General features: G+C 52.5%; 8 protein-coding genes across 8 annotated transcripts; 4 read left to right on the top strand and 4 right to left on the bottom strand.

Annotated features, from left to right (window-relative positions):
- Positions 1 to 25: 25 nt before the first annotated feature.
- KD926_007265 (putative UDP-glucose:glycoprotein glucosyltransferase) lies at positions 26 to 4743 on the top strand (the record flags this gene model as incomplete). Its single annotated transcript, XM_053100103.1, has 5 exons — positions 26 to 171; positions 243 to 596; positions 665 to 1481; positions 1535 to 1795; positions 1846 to 4743. 5 exons carry the CDS (start codon positions 26 to 28, stop codon positions 4741 to 4743), a joined length of 4476 nt encoding a protein of 1491 aa, XP_052956135.1.
- Positions 4744 to 5080: 337 nt separating this feature from the next.
- KD926_007264 (MYB DNA-binding domain protein) lies at positions 5081 to 8378 on the bottom strand (the record flags this gene model as incomplete). The annotated part of the gene is made up of 2 exons (XM_053100102.1): positions 5081 to 8238; positions 8312 to 8378. The coding sequence occupies 2 exons, from the start codon at positions 8376 to 8378 to the stop codon at positions 5081 to 5083; spliced, it is 3225 nt and encodes a 1074-aa protein (XP_052956134.1).
- A 389-nt stretch (positions 8379 to 8767) lies between these two features.
- Positions 8768 to 9604, bottom strand: KD926_007263 (exosome non-catalytic core subunit RRP40; the record flags this gene model as incomplete). Its single annotated transcript, XM_053100101.1, has 1 exon — positions 8768 to 9604. The coding sequence occupies one exon, from the start codon at positions 9602 to 9604 to the stop codon at positions 8768 to 8770; it is 837 nt and encodes a 278-aa protein (XP_052956133.1).
- Positions 9605 to 10144: 540 nt separating this feature from the next.
- KD926_007262 (ribosome-associated complex protein SSZ1) lies at positions 10145 to 12113 on the top strand (the record flags this gene model as incomplete). The annotated part of the gene is made up of 5 exons (XM_053100100.1): positions 10145 to 10234; positions 10331 to 10367; positions 10428 to 10554; positions 10612 to 11383; positions 11445 to 12113. The coding sequence occupies 5 exons, from the start codon at positions 10145 to 10147 to the stop codon at positions 12111 to 12113; spliced, it is 1695 nt and encodes a 564-aa protein (XP_052956132.1).
- Positions 12114 to 13009: 896 nt separating this feature from the next.
- KD926_007261 (SUR7/PalI family protein) lies at positions 13010 to 13944 on the bottom strand (the record flags this gene model as incomplete). The annotated part of the gene is made up of 4 exons (XM_053100099.1): positions 13010 to 13256; positions 13325 to 13507; positions 13567 to 13864; positions 13932 to 13944. The coding sequence occupies 4 exons, from the start codon at positions 13942 to 13944 to the stop codon at positions 13010 to 13012; spliced, it is 741 nt and encodes a 246-aa protein (XP_052956131.1).
- A 745-nt stretch (positions 13945 to 14689) lies between these two features.
- KD926_007260 (uncharacterized protein) lies at positions 14690 to 15906 on the top strand (the record flags this gene model as incomplete). The annotated part of the gene is made up of 4 exons (XM_053100096.1): positions 14690 to 14755; positions 14847 to 15032; positions 15132 to 15437; positions 15520 to 15906. 4 exons carry the CDS (start codon positions 14690 to 14692, stop codon positions 15904 to 15906), a joined length of 945 nt encoding a protein of 314 aa, XP_052956130.1.
- A 303-nt stretch (positions 15907 to 16209) lies between these two features.
- On the top strand, positions 16210 to 18777 carry KD926_007259 (tRNA methyltransferase RSM22; the record flags this gene model as incomplete). Its single annotated transcript, XM_053100095.1, has 1 exon — positions 16210 to 18777. The coding sequence occupies one exon, from the start codon at positions 16210 to 16212 to the stop codon at positions 18775 to 18777; it is 2568 nt and encodes an 855-aa protein (XP_052956129.1).
- Positions 18778 to 19439: 662 nt separating this feature from the next.
- KD926_007258 (DASH complex subunit SPC19) lies at positions 19440 to 19951 on the bottom strand (the record flags this gene model as incomplete). The annotated part of the gene is made up of 1 exon (XM_053100094.1): positions 19440 to 19817. A coding segment is annotated over one exon (378 nt), but the record flags the coding sequence as incomplete, so codon positions are not given.

Below are 19951 nucleotides of genomic sequence, written 5' to 3'. Positions count from 1 at the left end.
GTGGAGCCTCCATTGGCAAGCAGAGATGGGATCTACATCGAAAAAGGTCGCCTCATGGCGACTCACTGCACTTGTGGCTTCTGGATTGGCCTGCCTAGTACGAGCAAGCCCGTCGGTCAATGTTGCCCTCCAAGCTTCATTTGATGCGCCGCCGTATCTCATAGAACTCTTGTAAGCTGGATCGCTCTGATCTTTCGGTTGACAGTTATACCAAGTCCGAGTTGCTAATGTTAACTTCGTAGAGAAACCGCTGCCGAAGAGAACTCGACCTCCTACTTCCCTTTGCTTGACCGCGTCGCCGATGGAGCCTTCGAGGATGCCGTGACCGACAAAGAAATCTATGACCGTTTTCTACAAGTTGTGGACGAGGATGGGCACCTGAAAACAACCGAAAGCCGGTCATCCTTCAAATTGTCTTTGGCAATTCGATCGGCGAGCCCCCGCATCACGGCGCATTACCAATACTACAATGCTTCCGTGCAACACTCGTTAATGGCGGCGCAGGATGCCGCCTGTCCAGTGTGGGTGCACTCGCAAGGCAAGCAGTACTGCTCTTCTACACTGGAGCGTGCCCAGCAGGATGTTTTGGGAGACATGTGAGCAGATAGCCTTTTCTCCCCTGTGGAATGCTTTGCTCGATACATGGCTAACGGATGTGACACAGGAACTCGAGAGAGCTTCCTTTCGACCGGGTGTTGGGAGACATCTCTCTTCCTCCGGCTATTCTGTACGCCGATGTCGCTTCTCCCATGTTTAGGGACTTCCACCACACGCTCAGCGCACTGGCAAAGCAAGGTCAGGTCTCCTACCGAGTCCGATACCGACCTCCCCAGCATTCGAGCCCACGCCCACTTTTTGTATCGGGATACGGGGTTGAACTCGCATTGAAGCGAACGGATTATATTGTCATCGACGATCGCGCCGCAGAACAACAAGATTCCAACAACGTGGAGCCCGGCGACGGTGACGCTCCGGACGACCTTAGACCCCTCTCGTCCTCCGAGGTGGCACGCCTGGGCGTAAATGCCGTGAGCTACGTGATGGACAGCGAGAATCCTTTGGATACCCTCGTCAAGCTTTCGCAAGATTTCCCTAAGTACTCGGCCAAAGTTGCAGCTCATAATGCTACTACCGAACTTCTAGAAGATATTCGCTCCACTCGACTGCAGATGCTTCCTGCTGGCGTCAACGTCATGTGGATCAATGGTGTCCAGATCGATTCTCGACAGATAGACGCGTTCTCCCTTCTGGAACACCTGCGCCGTGAGCGAAGACTGGTTGAGAAGTTCCGTGACATAGGAGTATCTGCCCAAGAAGCAGTGAGCCTTCTGTCGCACGAATTCCTCGGAGAGGCTCTGGCGCAGGAGGCACCCCAACGTTATGATTATCAAGATGATATCGAGGGTGGTCGCGTTCTCATATGGCTCAATGATCTTGAAAAGGATGCTAGGTACCAATCTTGGCCCGAGGAACTCCAAGCAGTGAGCCCTTCCCTAGATAGATTTTTCAATTTCAACATACTTACATGACCCAGCTACTCCAACGCACTTACCCCGGCCAACTTCCGGCCGTGCGCCGTAACGCGAACAACATTGTGGTCCCGGTTGACCTGAGCAGCCTCGAGGACCTGAACTTTGTGGTCAGAACCATGCAAGCGTTCGTGCAGAAGGGAATTCCGGCCAGATTCGCTATAGTCCCTATGGCATCCTCAGCCGGGCAAAAGTCCCAGGTGAAGGTTGCTCATTACCTGCAGGAGACCTACGGGTTGGCAAGCCTTATTCATTATTTGGACGAGGTAAGGATCAGCGCCTTGCTCTTTGGTTTTTACTTGCTCATTTTTATTAGTCCTTCGAGAAGAACAAGGCAGCATCCGCGGATAAAGGCTGTTTTGAGACTGCGACCAAGGAGCGACAGATCCGCTCTGGCAAGAAGGCGCTCTCATTCGACGAGGTTCTGAAGAGTGGTGATTTCGAAAACGTGGTCTCTCAAACAGTTCATTATCAGGATCGACTTGGTATCACCCCTGACGCTCCTCAAAGTTTCATCAACGGAGCACCAGTCCCCCGCAAGAGCAAGTGGATGCAGGAAGTGAGCGTAAGGATCAGTGGAGACTTGCAGGAACTTCAACAGGGGATTGCCGATGGAGCAATTGAGGAATCTACCTCGCTGCCAGGCGTGTTCCTTTCCAAGGCGTTCTCTCGACGCAGTCAATGGGTTATTCCCGAAGATCCCAAGGATATCCGGGTCGTGGATGTAGCTAAAGTGGCAGATTCACAGAAGGATGTTTTGAGTGAAACTCCACTGGTTGCCTCAACAAACGGCGATGCTCTTGACAGTGCCTACCTGATTGCAATCGGTGATTTTGATTCGGAAAGTGGTTTCCAATTGCTCACTGCAGTTCTGGAGCACCGAGAACAACATAATGAAGTGGAAGTTCTCTTCGTTCATAACTCGGAGAATCCGGCATCCGCCAAAGGTGGATCTACAACTCTATACCGCTCCATCAAGACAGGAAAGCAGGTCGAGCCCGCTCAAATTCTAGCGAATATCGGCTCCACTGCCATCTCTCCTCCCTCAAACGAAGAAGCCGAAGAGATTTCTCAATTCTGGGCACGCCAGCAGTCCTTGGTTCGGGAACTTGGGTTCCCGACAGGCGCAAATGGGCTTGTGATAAACGGAAGGGCAATCGGGCCCATTCAACATGACGTGACTTCTGATGATTTGGACCAGCTTTTGACCTATGAACAGGAGAAGCGAATCGGCCCGGTCGCAAGGGCTTGTAAGAATCTTGGATTTGGCTCAAACATTCCTGGCCCTCTCGCCTTTGCCAAGTTGACGTCTCTCACCACACTCTCAACCGTATCCGACGTACCGGAGGGCATCTTCGAGTCAACTTCCGACATTCGGATAAATCTGTTTGACAAATGGAATAACTCTCGCTCTGTGCTTACCGTCTCGAACTCCGAAGATCCAGCAATCACGATTTTGGCTTCGATTGATCCAAGCTCGGAGACCGCCCAAAGATGGCTCCCAATCCTGAAGGTGCTCTCCGAACTAGCAAGTGTACGAGTCAGGCTGTTTTTGAACCCGCATGAGCATATTAAGGAACTCCCCACCAAGCGATTCTACCGCTACGTTTTAGACTCAGAGCCTTCTTTCAACAATAAGGGGTCTATCTCACGGCCTACGGCCTCGTTCAGGGGTGTGCCAGTCGAGGCGCTTCTTACCCTGGGTATGGACGTACCATCGTCCTGGCTTGTAGCTCCCCAAGACTCCATTCATGACCTTGATAACATCAAGTTAAGCTCCTTGAATTCCGACTCCGACGTCGAAGCGGTGTACGCCTTGGAGCATATCTTGATAGAAGGTCATTCCCGGGATCTGACCACCAAGAGCCCTCCAAGGGGAGTTCAGCTGAACATTGGAACCGACAACAATCCCTCATACGCGGACACCATCATCATGGCTAACCTGGGATATTTCCAATTCAAAACACAGCCTGGACTATGGAAAATCAACCTGAAGCCCGGCTCCAGTGAGCGCATTTTCAACCTTGATAGCGTTGGTGGTCTGGGATACAGTCCCCAGCCCGGCGACGACAACAACGAAGTGGCGTTGCTTTCTTTCCAGGGCAAAACTTTGTTCCCTCGCTTGTCCCGTAAGAAGGGCTATGAAATGGAAGATGTCCTGGAAACAGGTCCTAAAGCGGGCACGGCCATGGACTACGTCTCCAAGGGATTCGGCTTTGCCTCCAGCGTTCTTTCGAGCGTCGGCGTCGGCTCAGGTGGCTTGTCCCAAAAACAGGCTGACATCAACATCTTCTCCGTTGCGAGCGGTCATCTCTACGAACGAATGCTCAACATCATGATGGTCTCGGTGATGAAGAACACCAAGCACACCGTCAAGTTCTGGTTTATCGAACAATTCCTCTCCCCCTCCTTCAAATCCTTCCTCCCGCACCTCGCCGCCGAACACGGCTTCCAATACGAAATGGTCACCTTCAAATGGCCGCACTGGCTGCGCGCCCAGCGCGAGAAACAGCGCGAGATCTGGGGCTACAAGATCCTCTTCCTGGACGTCCTGTTCCCGCTGAACCTCGACAAGGTGATCTTCGTCGACGCCGACCAGGTCGTCCGCACGGACATGTACGATCTCGTCACGCTGGACCTCGAGGGCGCCCCGTACGGCTTCACACCCATGTGCGACTCGCGCGAAGAGATCGAGGGCTTCCGTTTCTGGAAACAAGGGTACTGGAAGGGCTTCCTCCGCGGCCAACCCTACCACATCTCGGCGCTCTACGTCGTCGACCTGAACCGCTTCCGGGAGCTTGCTGCCGGAGACCGTCTCCGGGGCCAGTACCAGATGCTGTCGGCCGACCCGAACAGCTTGAGTAACCTGGACCAAGACCTCCCGAATCACATGCAGCATCAAATTCCGATTAAGAGCTTGCCGCAGGACTGGCTGTGGTGCGAGACCTGGTGCTCGGATGAATCGCTCGGCCAGGCGCGGACAATCGATCTGTGCAATAACCCGCAGACGAAGGAGCCGAAGTTAGATCGAGCCAAGCGACAGGTCCCCGAGTGGACGGAGTATGATGATGAGATCGCGGCGTTGGCGAAGAGAGTAGATCTGGACCGTGAGCAAAAGGAGCAAGAATTGCGGGCTGAACTTCAGGAGGATGATGAGGATAGTGACGATGTAGATGAGGATGAGCCTTCTGCGTGGAAGAAGGATGAGCTGTAGTTTAATTGCGACTTGCGAGTCTATATAGAAGTGTCTTTTCATGCATGCATTCTTAGGTTAGAACATGCGATACATAAGTTTAACAGAAGGATTATTAAATCTAAGGCAACAGATGTAAATTACTAGGAGTGCCCCGAGAGAAAGAGAGAGCCTCGAACAATTTACTGGCAATATTACAAGACATTATCCTAAAACATGGCAAGAAGACAGCAACAGCAAAGGCTGCTCTAAATCAAACAAGATTCAATCATTATTCGTCGTAAGTAAGCAATTCACTACTCCGTACTGGCTACCGGCCATGAAAAGAAACCTCTATCTATCCAATCCTCTTGCCTGTCTATGAGCTAGAAGGCCCATTGTCACTATCACTCGAGCGCTGCTCTTTCTTGACTGGAGTCTTCTTCTGCTTTCTCGGAGTCGGCGTCATGCTTTTCTTGACCTTGGTCTTCTTGACTGGGGGCTTGGTATCCGATTCGCTTGAACCGCTGGCCTCGGGCTTGATATTGCGGGAGGCGACAGCACGCGCCGAGGTTGGCGTTGAGGTTGAATTGGACGTGGGGGGGCGCTTTCTCTTGGAGCTTTGGTCTGTGGATCGCTTGGGTGGTGAGGATGATGGTTTAACCTTCGTTTTCGAGCTGGATTTAGGCTCAGGTTCGGAATCAGAAGCAGAGCTATCCGCAGATGCAGCAGAGTCGGACTCGGAAGTAGAGGCGTCAGATGCAGAAGCTGAAGTGGAAAGACCCTTGATCGGGCGGCCTTGGCTGTTAGGAATGGTTGGCTTGGGCTCATCCTTTTCACGTCCACTCTCGTCATCTGAGGATGAAGAGGAATCGGAGTCATCACTAGCGTTCGAAGCCGGTTTGGGGGTTGGCTTGCTTGTGGACTTAACAGGAGAAGCCTGGGTCTTTGGTTTGGTATCGGCCGGTGCACCCTGTTTCACAGGCTTCGCAGGCCCCTCATCTTCACTTGACTTGTCGCTGTCACTCTCACTGGAACTGTCATCAGGCGAGGACTTTCCTCTTTTTGCAACTGGTTCGGGTTTCTTAGGCGATGGGATCTGAGCAGGCCCCTTCGGTCGAACAGGAGAAGTCATCTTGGTTGGCTTTGCCAATTCATCCTCACTAGAGCTGTCGCTAGAACTGTCGCTTTCGCTAGAGCTAGAGCTCTCGGTTTCATCCGAGGACGAGGAGTCCTTTGCTGGTGCTGGTGTCTTGACAGGGGGATTTGACTTCCGTTTTATGAGGTCTTGTTTGAACTGCTTGAGTAGGGATAACCGAGGCTTGGGGTTCGCTTGCTCCTGGGAAGGCGGCATCGGTGTAGGTGTGGGCTTCTCTGGCTCACGTCTAGGTGGGAGGTCCAAATCCATGTCACTTTCATCATCGCTCTCACTTTCACTCTCCTGGGAAGGCGGCTTCGGTGCAGGTGTAGGCTTCTCTGGCTCACGTCTAAGCGGGAGGTCCAAATCCATATCGCTTTCATCATCGCCTTCACTTTCACTCTCGCTCTCGCTCTCGCTTCTGCCCTCATTTTCGTCACTGGATGAACGATTCGACCTTTCCTCAGCGTTTGATCTTGTGTCGGTATTGACATCAGACGGCTGGGGCTGGGGCTGGGGCTCCGCACTCTGTGCTTTATTCTGAGTTGAACCTTGGCTGTGAGCAGAAGACTCGGACTTATCATCTTCACTGTCATCATCCTCGCTTTCAGAAGAAGATTCAGGTGAGATCTCTCTCTTCTGCACAGACTTGTTCTTATTGGGAGTGGTTGTAGCATTGTTAGCCTTCTCTGCAGGTTTTTCCTTTTTGTTGTCTCCTTGCGAGTCATCGTTAGCCGGTGTAGATTTGCTTGCTACCGAAGGCTTGATAAATTCCTTCGTTTCCTGCCCATTCGATTGCTTATGCTTTGTAGACTGCACGGCGTTGGGCTCCATACTTGTATGGCTCTCCTCGTCCTCGTCTGAATCCGAGCCTGAATTATCGCTTTCCGATTCGGATTCAGAACTTGATCCACTAGTTTCCGAGCCCGAGTTTGCATCCGAATCGGCATTTGGCACTGAATTGGAGATGAAAGAAGCTGCGGGAGTCTTCCTCTCTTCTTTCTGAACAGGAGATTGGCGTTCATCGCTGTCTGACTGAGCTGTTTCAACCTTTCCGTCTTCAGGGTCCTCGTCGTCGTCATCCTCGTCAGAGGAAAAGACATATGGATTGCTCAGATATTTTCCAGTATCCTTGTCATCTTGATGTTGACCTGTCAACCTTTTGCCCATAGTATGCTGCTGCAGCTCTTTGGCAGCTCCATGAGAACCTCTATTCCTCTGCCCGCGTGCCATTAGAATCTTGCGTCTGATTTTGCGCCATTTATCCCCGCATTGCTGCCTTGAACGACGATTTTGGAGTTTGTCACTAACTGCACCCCAAGCGACCATTTTATCGTCCATCTCATAGATGTCCGTGCCAACATCGTTGTTGTTTGCTTTCAGACTGTTCCACGCTTCTTGTATAGCACTGCGTAAGGCATCGGTTTCTTCGTCCGTCCAAGGTCCCCTGTTCATGGTGCCCCGGTGCTGCAGTCGGTTCTTCCATCGCTGTACTACATCGTCATCGTTTCTTCCCAAGAGACTTGCTATGTAGGCGAATTTAGGGCCGTGTTCCTCAAAGAGCTCGACCAGTTCGTCGTCCTGTTCATGCGTCCAGACATGAGGTTTCTGCTCCGAAGACTGGAAATGGCGTCTCATGAATCGGTAAACCGATCGCCGGTCCCTGTTGGGAATGACATCGTAGATAGACTGCCAGAAATCCAATTTCGGCATGATATCAGCCCCAGGAAATGGGGTTTCCTTTTCTCGTACGGCGTGTTGGACCATCTCGTCGAAGTGGCTCCCAGTGATGCCATAGGAGTTACAGAATTCGATCTTAAACTTTTCGATCTGCTGGATTTCTTCCGGATGGAAGTGTCCCACTACCCGGCCCTTTTCAGAATACCGTTTGTCCTCTCGTCGCGTGATTCGCTGACGTCGTGCGCTAGGCATTGAAGACTGTTCTCTCTTTTCATCCTCTGAGCTCTGCTCAGACTCCGAATATGGTTCCTCCTCTTCTGTAGGACTAGGCGTCTTTTCGGACTTGCTAGCACGTTTCGAGGAGCCGTGGTGGTGCTTTCCTTCAGCGGGGGATCGGACAGTCGCAGGGGACCTGGGAGCTGGTTGCTCGTCCGTCTTCTCGTCCGTCTCCAGAGCCGTCTTGTCTGGCTTGAAATCATCGGAATTAGGCACTTCTATTTCCGTACTGTCCTCCTCGCGCGTCTTCTTGCGCTTCACAGGACGGGAGGTTTGATCAACGCGAACGGGAGGTGTAGTCGGCACCGGCGCGACAGAATCCTTGTCATGATCGTGAGATTTCCGTTTCCGCTTCGTTGCTGACTCGTCGGTCGATTTCGCGTGGGACTTTGCTTTCTTGGAAGATTTCGAAGATTTCTTATGCGATTTCTTCTCCTTGGGTTCTACGTGCGATCGAACGTTGTCAGTGCAATTCCGAGAGAAGTTTCGGGTTTGATCTCCGGGGTAAACACGTACTGAGATCGTCGGAGGACTCGATAGGGAGCCCCCCCTCATCTACAGGCTGAGACGCCCCTTGGCCCATCTGGTAGAAGCGATTTTCAGAGTGTTAATTTCACAGGAGGGAAACGAGAAGATTGGTGGATAAAGTGGTAGACAAAAGGTGGTTCTTATGGGGTTGACATCGGCAGAGCGCAAAAAAAGAAAGAGAAAAAAGCCGACGGCGTCGCCAGTTGAAGCTTTGGGCGCGGGCGGCGCGCGGTCTTTTCCGCACTCTTTTTTTTCCCATTTCTTTTTCAATGCAAACGCCAAAGTACTACACATGCATCATGCATTGGAGTGACATTTGGTTTATTATGAAATTGGTCTGTCGTATACATTCGTATTTACATTTAAAGAATAGAAATAATAGGATAACAACATGCAAAAAGACGTGAAAAACCGCTCGAGGAAATAGTATCCGCTGGGGACGCTTCAAGTTTCGACCTTCATTTCTCGCAATAGCTTCGAAACCAACTTCCTCTGCTCTGCCGGTTGCAGATTCTGCTCGTCGATCGCAGCGAGGCATCGTCCGATGGTCACCGTCGCTTTGACAGCCGACTCTCCCCCGTTGGCACAGTCCACCCACACCTTGCCATTCCGCCCGACCGCGATCTCGAATCCTCCGATTTTCTCCAGCTTCTTGCCCAGTTCGTCCAGCACCACCAACCCTTCGACACCATCTTCGTTATCTGACGAAGACGAGCTGGCTCGCATCAATCGCGCCGCCATACCAACGGAGAGATCGAAGACCATCCCGCCGGTCAACGGGCCCAGGCCCCCAGGTTCGGCCTTTCCAGTTGCAGGGTTGACGCAAGTGAGTTCGACTTCAGCTCCGGCACCCAGACCCATCGACAATACACGCGCATAAACCAAGTCTCCCTGTTTCAGCATCGGTCGCGTTTTCTTTGTGGCTCCTTCAAACGATAGCTGTCCCAGAACTGCCTGCGGAGTCTGAGGTGTGATCATGCAGTGGAAGTAATCCGGACTGGAGTGATGGATTTGCGCAATTACTAGGTCATTCGTAGTCGGGGTGTAGCGGCGATTAGGGAACGAGAGGATGGAGACTGCGTTCCTTCTGGGGTCTGTAGAAAGAATGCCGGCCTGGGTCGCGGCGAGAACATGCGTGGACGCATCGGTGGGCGCGGGCGATGTGGATGGTTGCGAAAGCAGACGGAGGCCGGGGCCCAGTCTCAGCGGTGCCGAATCGTTGGAGGGGAGATGTTCTGAGGGCACATCGTCACCGGGGAGAAGTATCAACGGGGAGGCCATGATGGACGCTGCGTTCAAGTGTTTGTTCAAGTGGGTGTGGATTGGCTTGTTCTGCGGTCGAGGCTTTTTGCCCGCCGAAAAGAAGCAGGCCGCTTATCGCGTTATCAGCACGTGATTATTTAATCACATAGTGTAGGAGGGAGTACTTGTAGTTGTGTAGTTACTACATGTTAGGGTGAATTGAGTCAATGAGAAGGAATCCAACAGAGTTAAGGTGAACATATCTCCCTAACACATAAGTTCCAATGGAATAAAGGGAAGACAGGCTGCCCTCTCTCTAGATCTGCTTTGTGTCTCAAGCAACCCAAGTGTGGCTTGACCATGTTGACACCGCCACCGAACCCTATCGATAAGCACCAGCCACGGCCCGCCGCTTCAAACAATCCAAAAATTTTTTCTTCGTTCCTTTTGGAAGACGATCAGTTCGGCGGCCGATTCTAATCATTTCCCTCCCCCAATTTCAACTCTCCTGTTCCTCTCCTCTCCAAACACTCCCCTTTCCTTTTTTTTCTCCCATTTTTCTCCTATCTATATTTCGAAATGAGTGACGGAATCAACGGCGCCGCGGAGCGATTCGCCATCGGTATCTCCTTTGGCAACTCCTCTAGTTCCATTGCCCGCATTAACCCTGTACGTGAGAAATTTCGGTGGCCCTCAAATTCTCGGTTTCCTGAGATTTAATCCAACGAAAGAGAATGGCATCAACTAACAGAGATTTGTACACAGGAAGGCAAGGCTGAGGTTATTGCCAACGAGGAAGGAGGTGTGTTGCCCACATGTTCTTATCGCTGTGAAATAGCGAAATTCTAATTGTTCGATATAGACCGTCAGATCCCTACCGTTCTCTCGTACATCGATGGCGAGGAATACCACGGTACCCAGGCCAAGGCCCAGCTCATCCGCAACTCCCAGAACACCGTCGCCTACTTCCGCGACTACCTTGGCAAGGAGTAATTAAACCCCATCTGGTGTGATGGAGGAACGAACATCGCTGACAGGATACACAGCTTCAAGTCGATAGACCCCACGCCGTGCCACAACTCGGCCCACCCCCAGCAGAGCGACTCTACCGTGGCTTTCTCGATCCGTGATACCGATAGCGAGACTCCTAACACTGTCACCGTCTCCGAGATCGCCACCCGTCACCTCCGTCGCCTTAAACAGTCTGCCACCGATTTCCTGGGTAAGGAAGTCAACGCCACCGTCATCACTGTGCCCACCGACTTCACCGACGCTCAGCGGAATGCCCTGACCGCGGCCGCCAAGGATGCTGGTCTTGAAGTTCTGCAGCTCATTCACGAGCCCGTCGCTGCTGCCCTGGCCTACGATGCCAGGCCCGAGGCCACCGTGACCGACAAGCTTGTCGTTGTGGCCGACCTTGGTGGTACCCGCTCCGACGCTGCTGTGCTCGCTTGCCGCGGCGGAATGTACACCATCCTCGCCACTGCCCACGACTACGAGCTCGGTGGAGCTACTCTGGACAAGATCGTCATCGACCACTTCGCCAAGGAGTTCATGAAGAAGCACAAGACCGACCCCCGGGAGAACGCCCGCGGTCTTGCTAAGTTGAAGCTTGAGGGTGAGGCCACCAAGAAGGCCCTCAGCTTGGGTACCAACGCTACCCTGAGCATTGAGTCTCTGGCCGATGGTGTCGACTACGGCTCCACCGTCAACCGCACGCGGTACGAGCTGCTGTCGGGCAAGGTGTTCGCCCAGTTCACCGGCCTGATCGAACAGGCTATCCAGAAGGCCGGTCTGGATGTTCTGGACATCGATGAGGTATGTTTCTACTACCGGTTATCTGCTAGCAAGCATAGACTCTCTCTGACCACCCACTTAGGTTATCTTCTCTGGCGGTACCTCCCACACCCCCAAGATTGCCCACCTGGCTCGCAACATCTTCGACGAGAAGACCAACATCCTTGCCCCCTCGACGCTCACCAGCGCCATCAACCCCTCCGAGCTGTCCGCCCGTGGTGCCGCCATCCAGGCTTCTTTGATCCAGGAGTTCGAGAAGGACGACATCGAGCAGTCCATCCACCCTATGGTCACTGCCACCGCCCACCTCAAGAACGCCGTCGGTGTTGAGTTCGCCTCGGGCGACGCCACCGAGTTCAAGGCTCTCCTGCACGCCGAGACTGCTCTCCCCGCTCGTCGCGTTGCGCAGTACTCCACCCCCAAGGAAGGTGGTGACGTCTTCATTCGCGTCGTTGAGGGTGTTCGTGACATCAAGGTCACCAAGCCCGAGCCTAAGGCCAAGGAGGAGAAGCCCGCCAAGACCGAAGACGACGACGACTCCGACTTCGACTCTGATGAGGACGAGGAGGAGGAGACTCGCGAGATCGTCTGGAAGACCGAGAAGCCCATTGCCGAGCTTGCCGTCAAGGGCGTCAAGGCCGGCAACAAGGTCGAGTTGATGGTTCACGTCAACGCCGACCTGGGTCTGCAGATCACTGCTCGTGAGGTTGGAGGCCAGAGTGCTGTCCGCGGTGCCGTCCAGGCTCCTTAGACAGTTTCATCTAGGTGATTACAAAGTATCTTCTCTTTACCTTTTGATGAAATTTTCCTCTCATATCCTTGGACCCCCGCTTTCATGCTTTATGTCCTGCATCTTTTGTTTATGAACCATTTAGAATATCAAATTTCTTTTTCTGATTAAACTCTGTGCCTTCTGTTTCTCCATCTCTATTGTTTTTTGTGGTGCATATTCCTTAGCCAAACAAACTGGGCCGGTGATTTGAACCAGCTGAAAACACGGGTGAACAGATTCATGCCCTATGCTGTCTTTGCAATGATTTCTTGACGACGAATGTATCGATGAAGGTTCTTCAAAAAGTATATATACAGGTTATTCTTTATAGAATTTTATAGATTTCGAAGTAAACACTGCCGTGCCTTGTGTAAGCCTTCAGTTAGTGCAGTTCGGAGTTCCACTGAAACCATCACTATAAAATGACATTCCATTATATTACAATTACTAGATACTCGACATCAAGACATCAAAACAACACTCGTGACACAAGTCATTCAATCGGAAAAACACGTAGACCATCAACATAACTCAGGGGGAAAACAATTATTAAGGGTGAGCGTAGGGCAACAAGATCACCCAGCGCATACATAGATACTGTCAAAACATAGCAGGGAAACGTAATCAGTACGTGGGACTGGACAAACCACCGGAAAGCGTGGGGGTATCTCTTAAGTCATACTAGAACGACATTCAGTAGACTCGGGTGAGATTTAAAAATTTTACTTTTCCCAGCGAAAACATTTAGGACGCAAATCCTGGGACATATACTTGGACCTGGTTGGCTTGCGGGCATGCGAGACTGACCACAGCCGATCCATACTTGTCATGCGAACGGCGTCAATCACTCAGACATGCGATGCGCAATGAGTCGATTAGGGGTTCGCCTCCTTGTTGCTCCGAACGCTGCGGGATCGCTGGGTGGAGAAGAAACCACGACGTCGGTGCTCGCGCCCACTGTATCCTTTCTCCGGCTTGCCAACGGCGCCGCCCATGCAGTACAGGACGCAAGAGAAGAGAAGACAAGCCACCGCGGTCCACATGAAGGCGAACGATTTGACACCGAGTTTGGCGACCTGGCCGTTAGAACTGAATCTGTTACGACCTTGAACGAAAACGGCGCTGGTTGGGATGTTAGAAAAGCGTTCCAATGCCTTATGTGCTGGGTCATAGATGGAATATCGACTCACGTCATCAAAGAGGTAGCGATGATCTGGAAGAACAGAGCAACCCAGGCCATGAGGGACGAGAGGTAGCTTCCAATGCGGGTGCACATGGCCAGGAATCCGGTGAAGAGGGACACCACAGCGAAGAACAGGGAGATGATCAGGAAGGGGAAGATGAACCGCGAGGTCAGGAAGTAGTGCTTCGATCTGCAATCGCATTATCAGTTGATGTACAGGCACGGAAGATTGGTCGAAAGTCGCCTTACCCAATGAACTCAGGCGGAATGTTGGTCGTAGTGTCGAAGTTTCGGTGGCTTGGCGGGTCAAAAGGAAAGTCGGGATACGACTTTCCACACTGATTCTTCCCATCTGCGTCGACACGGCAGATATTCCAGAAAGTCCATCGAGATAAGTCAGGGGCTCCAGGGATATTGCTCGTGTCGACCTGAAGCAGATAGATCTGGTTCAAAGGGTTCGAGTTCCTTGCTCCACCAAGAATGGTGAGGAACATCAGCAGTAGAGCTGAGGCTGTAAAGAATAGGCCGAGAAAGCCCAGCGCCGCTCCTATACAGTCTCCATGTCAACGAGTGTGTTCGAAGTGAAACCAAGGGTTCGCTCGGGGGGAACGTACTGCTCAAAGGCATGGTTGCTAGGGCTCGTTTCCTTCGCTTTCGGCTTGGAATTACTTGTATAGACCACTCGAATGTCAACAGAGATGGACGATCGCGACGATAGTAGTGCGCTCAGTGGTATGCAAGAGCAAAAAAAAAAAGTACCTCGAAGTCAAGGCGCGTCAAAATTTTCTGGAGGGTTGCAGGCCCGGATGGCACAGCTAGGACTTTCAACTAATAAGACGGATGTCCGGAGGTACCGGTGACGTCCTCTCGGGTCGGCAGGGGAGCAGAGTAGTGATATAATAATGAGAGCGCATCATATGGTTCTGCACCCTCGATCGAAGGTTCTGCAGTGTTCATCATCGCCGGGTCGTCCATGTCCAGAGCAGCGCCGGAAGATGTCGACGTCATCGTCACTGCAACCCCGCTAGCTGTCCTCGGCTAGCCCCGACCAGGTTAGCGTGGCACGGGGTCCATGACGTTGTCGCAGAATCCCATCGCTGCTCTATTTGAGGTTGCACCATCCACGAGCCTTGATTTTGTCGCTCCTGACTCTATTAGGCTGACACTTTCTGGTCCGACTGGGTCGCGGTGGATCGCCGTGGGAGTTAATGCGACCATACTTTTTTCTGGCGGTCTGCGGTGAACTGCATCACTGGGGCCCAAAGCTCCTTATCCAACGTTTCTAAGGCGTAAGGGACACTAGGCACATCCGACTGTCCGAAACTCAGGGCTAAACAAGCCGACTGCTCTGTTACTTGGTCCGATCTGCAAGATGGCTACCTGGGCATATCCTCCCCTGCCTCCGGAGCGATTGGAGCAGGAAGCCGACAGCGCATTGGTAGGTGCTTTTGCTCATCCCACGCTTTGCTTACCAAATCAATGCCCCAGCACCGGTAGAACTCGGTTGGCCTTTCTGACATTCTATACAGGCGAAAGAGCTGGAATGGCTACTGCGCAATTTACAAGACTCGCTAGCATCCCTGAGAGAAGGTCTCCATGAATGTGAAGCGCTTTTGGCTCCCAAGGAGCCCGGTAGCACATTGGTCCTATCGTCTCTGCGATCCGAGAATGTAAAAGGGTTCGTCACAAGAGTTGGTACCAAAATTGTGAAAGGCGTATGTTTGTTTAAACTTTTGCCCTTCCGGCACTTTGAGAGTGCTTGATTTTCTGCCTAATTGCACGCACAAAGGCGCTGAATTACGTCAATGCAACAGGATATCCAGCTTCGCCTTAGCTCCCTTGCATCAGTGCGTGGCTCGCCCACCACTCGATTGTGCCTGTCAGCCGGCCCTGATGCTCCAGAGCTCGTGCTAAACCAACTGGCTTCGGTGAGAAACTTGGTCAGCCAGAGCCTCGATGTTGTGGACGTTAGCACATGGACCGGCGACCCGCTCAATGCGAGTTTTATATTCGGTCAATTACACCTTTTGCACGAGACCATCTCCGAGGCTCGGCAAATGCTAAAGGGTGATAATGATAAAGTCAGAGGCAAATGGTGGGAAACTAGTGCAGCTGAAGATGTAAGTCTTACCAGATGTCGTCCCGGGACTACACGCTTATCTCCTCGTCTGGTCTTACGGCCACTAACTCGATACTGTAAAGATGTTTGACCCCCCCGTTCCCTCGTCGCTTTCATTCCATCTCTCGATTGCAGATTCAGCTCTGGTGCTGTACCTGAGGACCCTCGAGCCCACCACCCCCAATCACACTCCAACCGCCTTTGCGACTGATATCTCGTTGACCGGGTTCAACCTGCGGGATCGGATCTTCGGTACTCGCCATCGCCCGCATGATGAGGCTGGTGATGTATTTATCTGGAAAGGCGAAGAGGTCAAAGTGAAGGAGAAGGTGCGAGTGGAGAGTCAGGATCCCAGCCTGATGGCCGTCATGGCTAAACTGACTGCCTTACAACATGAGGTGATGAAGTGGATATCGGCCTTGAAGGTTCTCATGGGTAGTGAGGATTCAGAGAGCGACACTCGGTCTTAGATAATTGTACATAGAACCTGTTACCTTGTAAATGGATACCATTTGATTTGTGCCTCATCCGTGCGTCATGAATTATAGAGATTCCCAGGTGATGCCCGGTTCCTGGCCGGAATACCGCAATGGGACAAAGGCAGATTATGTCATCCACTGAAGATCCTTCCGACCAATCACCGTGCAGCCATTTTTGATACGCGCAGGTCTTGGCGCAGGTTTTCCCTGTCGCTGCTCTCCAGTGGTGCTGCTGCTTCTTCCTCTCTTCCAACCTCGAATTTATTTGTTTACAGAGTGGCAGAAGGTCTGAGGATGCTGTCAAGAACTTCGGCAGCGCGGGCAAGTTGGCCATGCTCCCACAGACTTTTACGACCGATCGCGAATCGACCGCCGCAAACCGGCTCGCAACAGCTCCGCGGAGCTGCCAGCTTCCTACCAACTCGACAACGCAGCAGCGCCATCACGCCGAAGGGTTTATCGCCTAATTATGTAGTGCGAGTCTCGCTCCCAGGATCGAATCATGGAGCTCGGACCCTTGGGGCACGACATGCATCTACGACACCACCTGCGGAGGCAGAGGCTAATACCAAACGGAAAGATGCCATCTACGCCTTGATCGACGAGATCAACGATAATGAAATGAAATTGGCCGTGCTGATGGATGACTTGAATCTCTTGGACAACTATTTTGAGGCCCTCAACTTCGACGGACCCGAGCTGGATGATGTATTTAGTCAAACAATCGGTCATCGGGACGCTCAAACGTTGGAAGCGCGCGTGCGCTCGGCGAGACAAGAATTCGGAGACACCCTCCCGGAGGATTACCTAAACCAAACGGAGATCGAATTATATACCCAATTGTACGGCGAGCCTATCATCGTACAAGAACAAATGGAGCTTGAAGTTGAGGACGAGGAGGACCTGAACACACTATACCGTGAAGATGGCGAGGGAGGTTGGCAAGAGGTGGATGTCGAAGAAGCTGTGTCTGAAGAAGAAGAGGTTCCGGTGGTCTACGACATGGAGATGGGTCCCGTAGAGGACGAGACCGCTTCTATGCAGCGAACACGAGAAATCGCCGAACAACTCGGCGGAGACGTCATGCTCGAACAATTTGGGGAGGATACAATCCATGATGATGCGCCACGGCTTCATCCCCGAACGGTCGAGGGAAAGTTCGCCACCGATCCCAGTACCGTATATCTGCCTAAGGATACTGTGACCGGCCCCATATCTGTGATCCTGTCGGATTTCTCGAACAAACACATTTCGGAGGCTGCTCGTCGCATATTCGGCGGCGCAAGGCTTCCTCATTCCACTTATACTCCACTCCCGCGTGCTCAAACGCCTCAGACCCCGATACCGTTGTCGGCGTCGCAACGGCACATGACCGAAATGGAAGCTAATGCGTACATCGCTGCTCTATATCCGGGACTGTACGCCTCTGCATTGAGCGTTTTGACGGAAGTTCGAAAGCGCTTAGGTCCCGAATGGATCCGTGGACTGATGTCGCAGGAGGAGGGTCCGCACATTCTCGATGCTAGCGCAGGAGGCGCTGGTGTTCTCGCATGGAGAGAAGTTCTTCGTGCAGAATGGGAGCTTATGGTGCCAGACCAACCGGAAGGCAGCCCATACCCGGTGGGTAAATCCACGGTAGTTGCGGGATCCGAAAGTCTCCAGCTTCGCGCCAGTGCGATGCTTGAGAATACTTCGTTCCTCCCCCGGCTTCCGGATTATGTTCATGTTCGCGAGAAACCGACCCTTGATGACTCAAGAGCTCCCCCGAGGCGCAAACAATACGACGTCATTATTGCTCCGCATTCTTTGTTGGGCATTGAGGAGGAATACATGCGCAAGGAGCATGTCGAGAATTTGTGGAACCTTCTGAACCCGAACGGCGGTGTCCTGATTCTGCTTGAAAAGGGGCATCAGAGGGGATTTGAGGCAGTTGCTGGAGCTCGTGAAATGCTGCTCAAGCGCCATATCTCAAGCCCCGGCTCTACGCAGTACGAGAACCTGACTGAATCGGCGAGCGAAGACACACACACTCAGAAAGAAACCGGCATGATCGTGGCTCCTTGCACCAACCATGGCAAATGCCCCATGTATCATATGGATGGACATTCGAAGGGCCGCAGGGATTACTGTCATTTCGAGCAAAGATACATCAGGCCCCAGTTTCTGCAACGCATTGTAGGGGCTAAGGATCGGAACCACGAGGACGTCAGGTTTAGTTATGTCGCTGTGCGGCGTGGCATTGATCTCCGTCAGACAGAAGGGATCGTCCAGGGCCCCGAAGCCGCTGAGGCCGCCTTTGCAGGTTATGAGCACAATGATGATGTCTTCGCTGAAGAGGCGGAGGTGGGAGAAGCGCCACCAGCGAGCCAGGATGGTGCTTCCGGCAGCGGCGAAAACTTCCACACCTTATCGCTCCCTCGAATTGTCTATCCCCCTATCAAGCGTCGCGGACACATCATCTTTGACTCGTGCACGCCCGCGGGGAACATCGAACGCTGGACCGTTCCTCGTTCTTTCAGCCGCAGGGCGTACAAGGATGCCCGCAAATCACGCTGGGGAGATCTATGGGCCCTTGGTGCAAAGACTCGCGTTCACCGGAATCTGACACTTGGAGATAAACATGGGGAGGGCAAGAAAGAACGACTGCAGAGGCGCGCAGCCGCCAAAGAGGAGCTCAGTGATGCCGAGAAAGACGAGCTTGAGCACCAAGAAGAGATGCGCTCATCGAGCTGGCCGGAACTGGCCGTCCCGCCAAGGAAGAAGGGTCAAAATATCCCTAGCTGGAAGAAAGCTGCAGATAAGAAGAAATTGCGACAGGCGACGAAGCAATATACCGCTTCTAAGCTTACTGGTGAAGAATAGTCTCGAGTTTTGGATTTCTTGGAGGCTTTTACTTCCAAGCACGCTGGCGTTAGAGTGCGGTTTCCGAAGGGTTTTTATTTGGGTGGAAAGCAGACTTGGTCTAGATACGACTTAGTCTGACTTGTATCATGTGTACGATATATGGCTGCATTTTGAAAATTATGTATAAATAATGTATCTAATTGAGCTCCTCACTCATAATAGCATCTCAGTTTCTCATCTCTTCGTTATCAATGATTCTATGTATAGAGTGCTGCCAAACAGCCGATTCACAGTTTCGAAGCCGATCGACTAGCCTATGTCGGTCCCAGAGTATCATGTTTTGATATTATTCTCCGAAAAGGGAACACTTCGACAAAAGGCGGCGTTATAGACGTGGTATGGTCAAATCTTCTCCCCGTTTCCAACCGAAAGGGCCGTGTTCGTCTTGTGTTCCTTCGGTCTTCTGGGAGACCGTGATAATCGAGTCTTGCTTCGTGGCGCAAGAACTCTCGAGGCAAGCAATGCGCACTGCGTGTAGTTTCCTTTCCCGTTCGTATCAAAGCGACGGAATCAAGCTAGGTTCGCATACCCCACCAATATATGCCTCTCTCAAACTTGCGTCTTTGTCCAAGACAAATAGAGTGTACAGTAAGTAGGCCCTGCGATTCAGAGCCATCACCCTACTGAATAGCCATGCTCTTCCTCAACTGTCGCTCCCGCTGTTTACCCTGCAACTCCAGCCTCTCGACCGCATACTGAAGCCGCTCCTTCTTCTGAACCAGCCGTCGATACTCAGCCGCTTTCGACGCGGAGACGGCCTTAGACCGATCACCGAATGCGCTGCTCCTATGCGGACGACTTGGGGGTTGGCGGCTCTCGCCCGAATACAGTCTTCCCTCCTGCAGCTCGCATTTCGCACGGAGTCCTTCTTCGCGCCGGGAGAGCTTCTCGACGTGATTCGACGCTAGGGAGAGGAGATGGGCGATGCTGGGGGTGATTTCGTCGAGGAGGGATTGCTGGGCTTCGCGGAGGGTTGGTTCAGGAAGGAGTTCAAAGTGCTATTATTGGTTGGTTAGAAGGCTATAATTGCTTGAGGGGGGGGGGGGGGGGGGGGGGGGGGGTCATAAAAGAGGGGGGTTGGGTGGGTTTTGGGGTGCGGGGGGATTACAGGAGTACACCCCACGCGGGTTGG

This window comes from Aspergillus affinis (assembly GCF_023601865.1).
Source record: "Aspergillus affinis strain CMG 70 chromosome Unknown NODE_41_length_255467_cov_85_872513, whole genome shotgun sequence".
NCBI classification, from domain to species: domain Eukaryota; kingdom Fungi; phylum Ascomycota; class Eurotiomycetes; order Eurotiales; family Aspergillaceae; genus Aspergillus; species Aspergillus affinis.
This window is presented reverse-complemented; position numbering and strand designations above follow the sequence as displayed.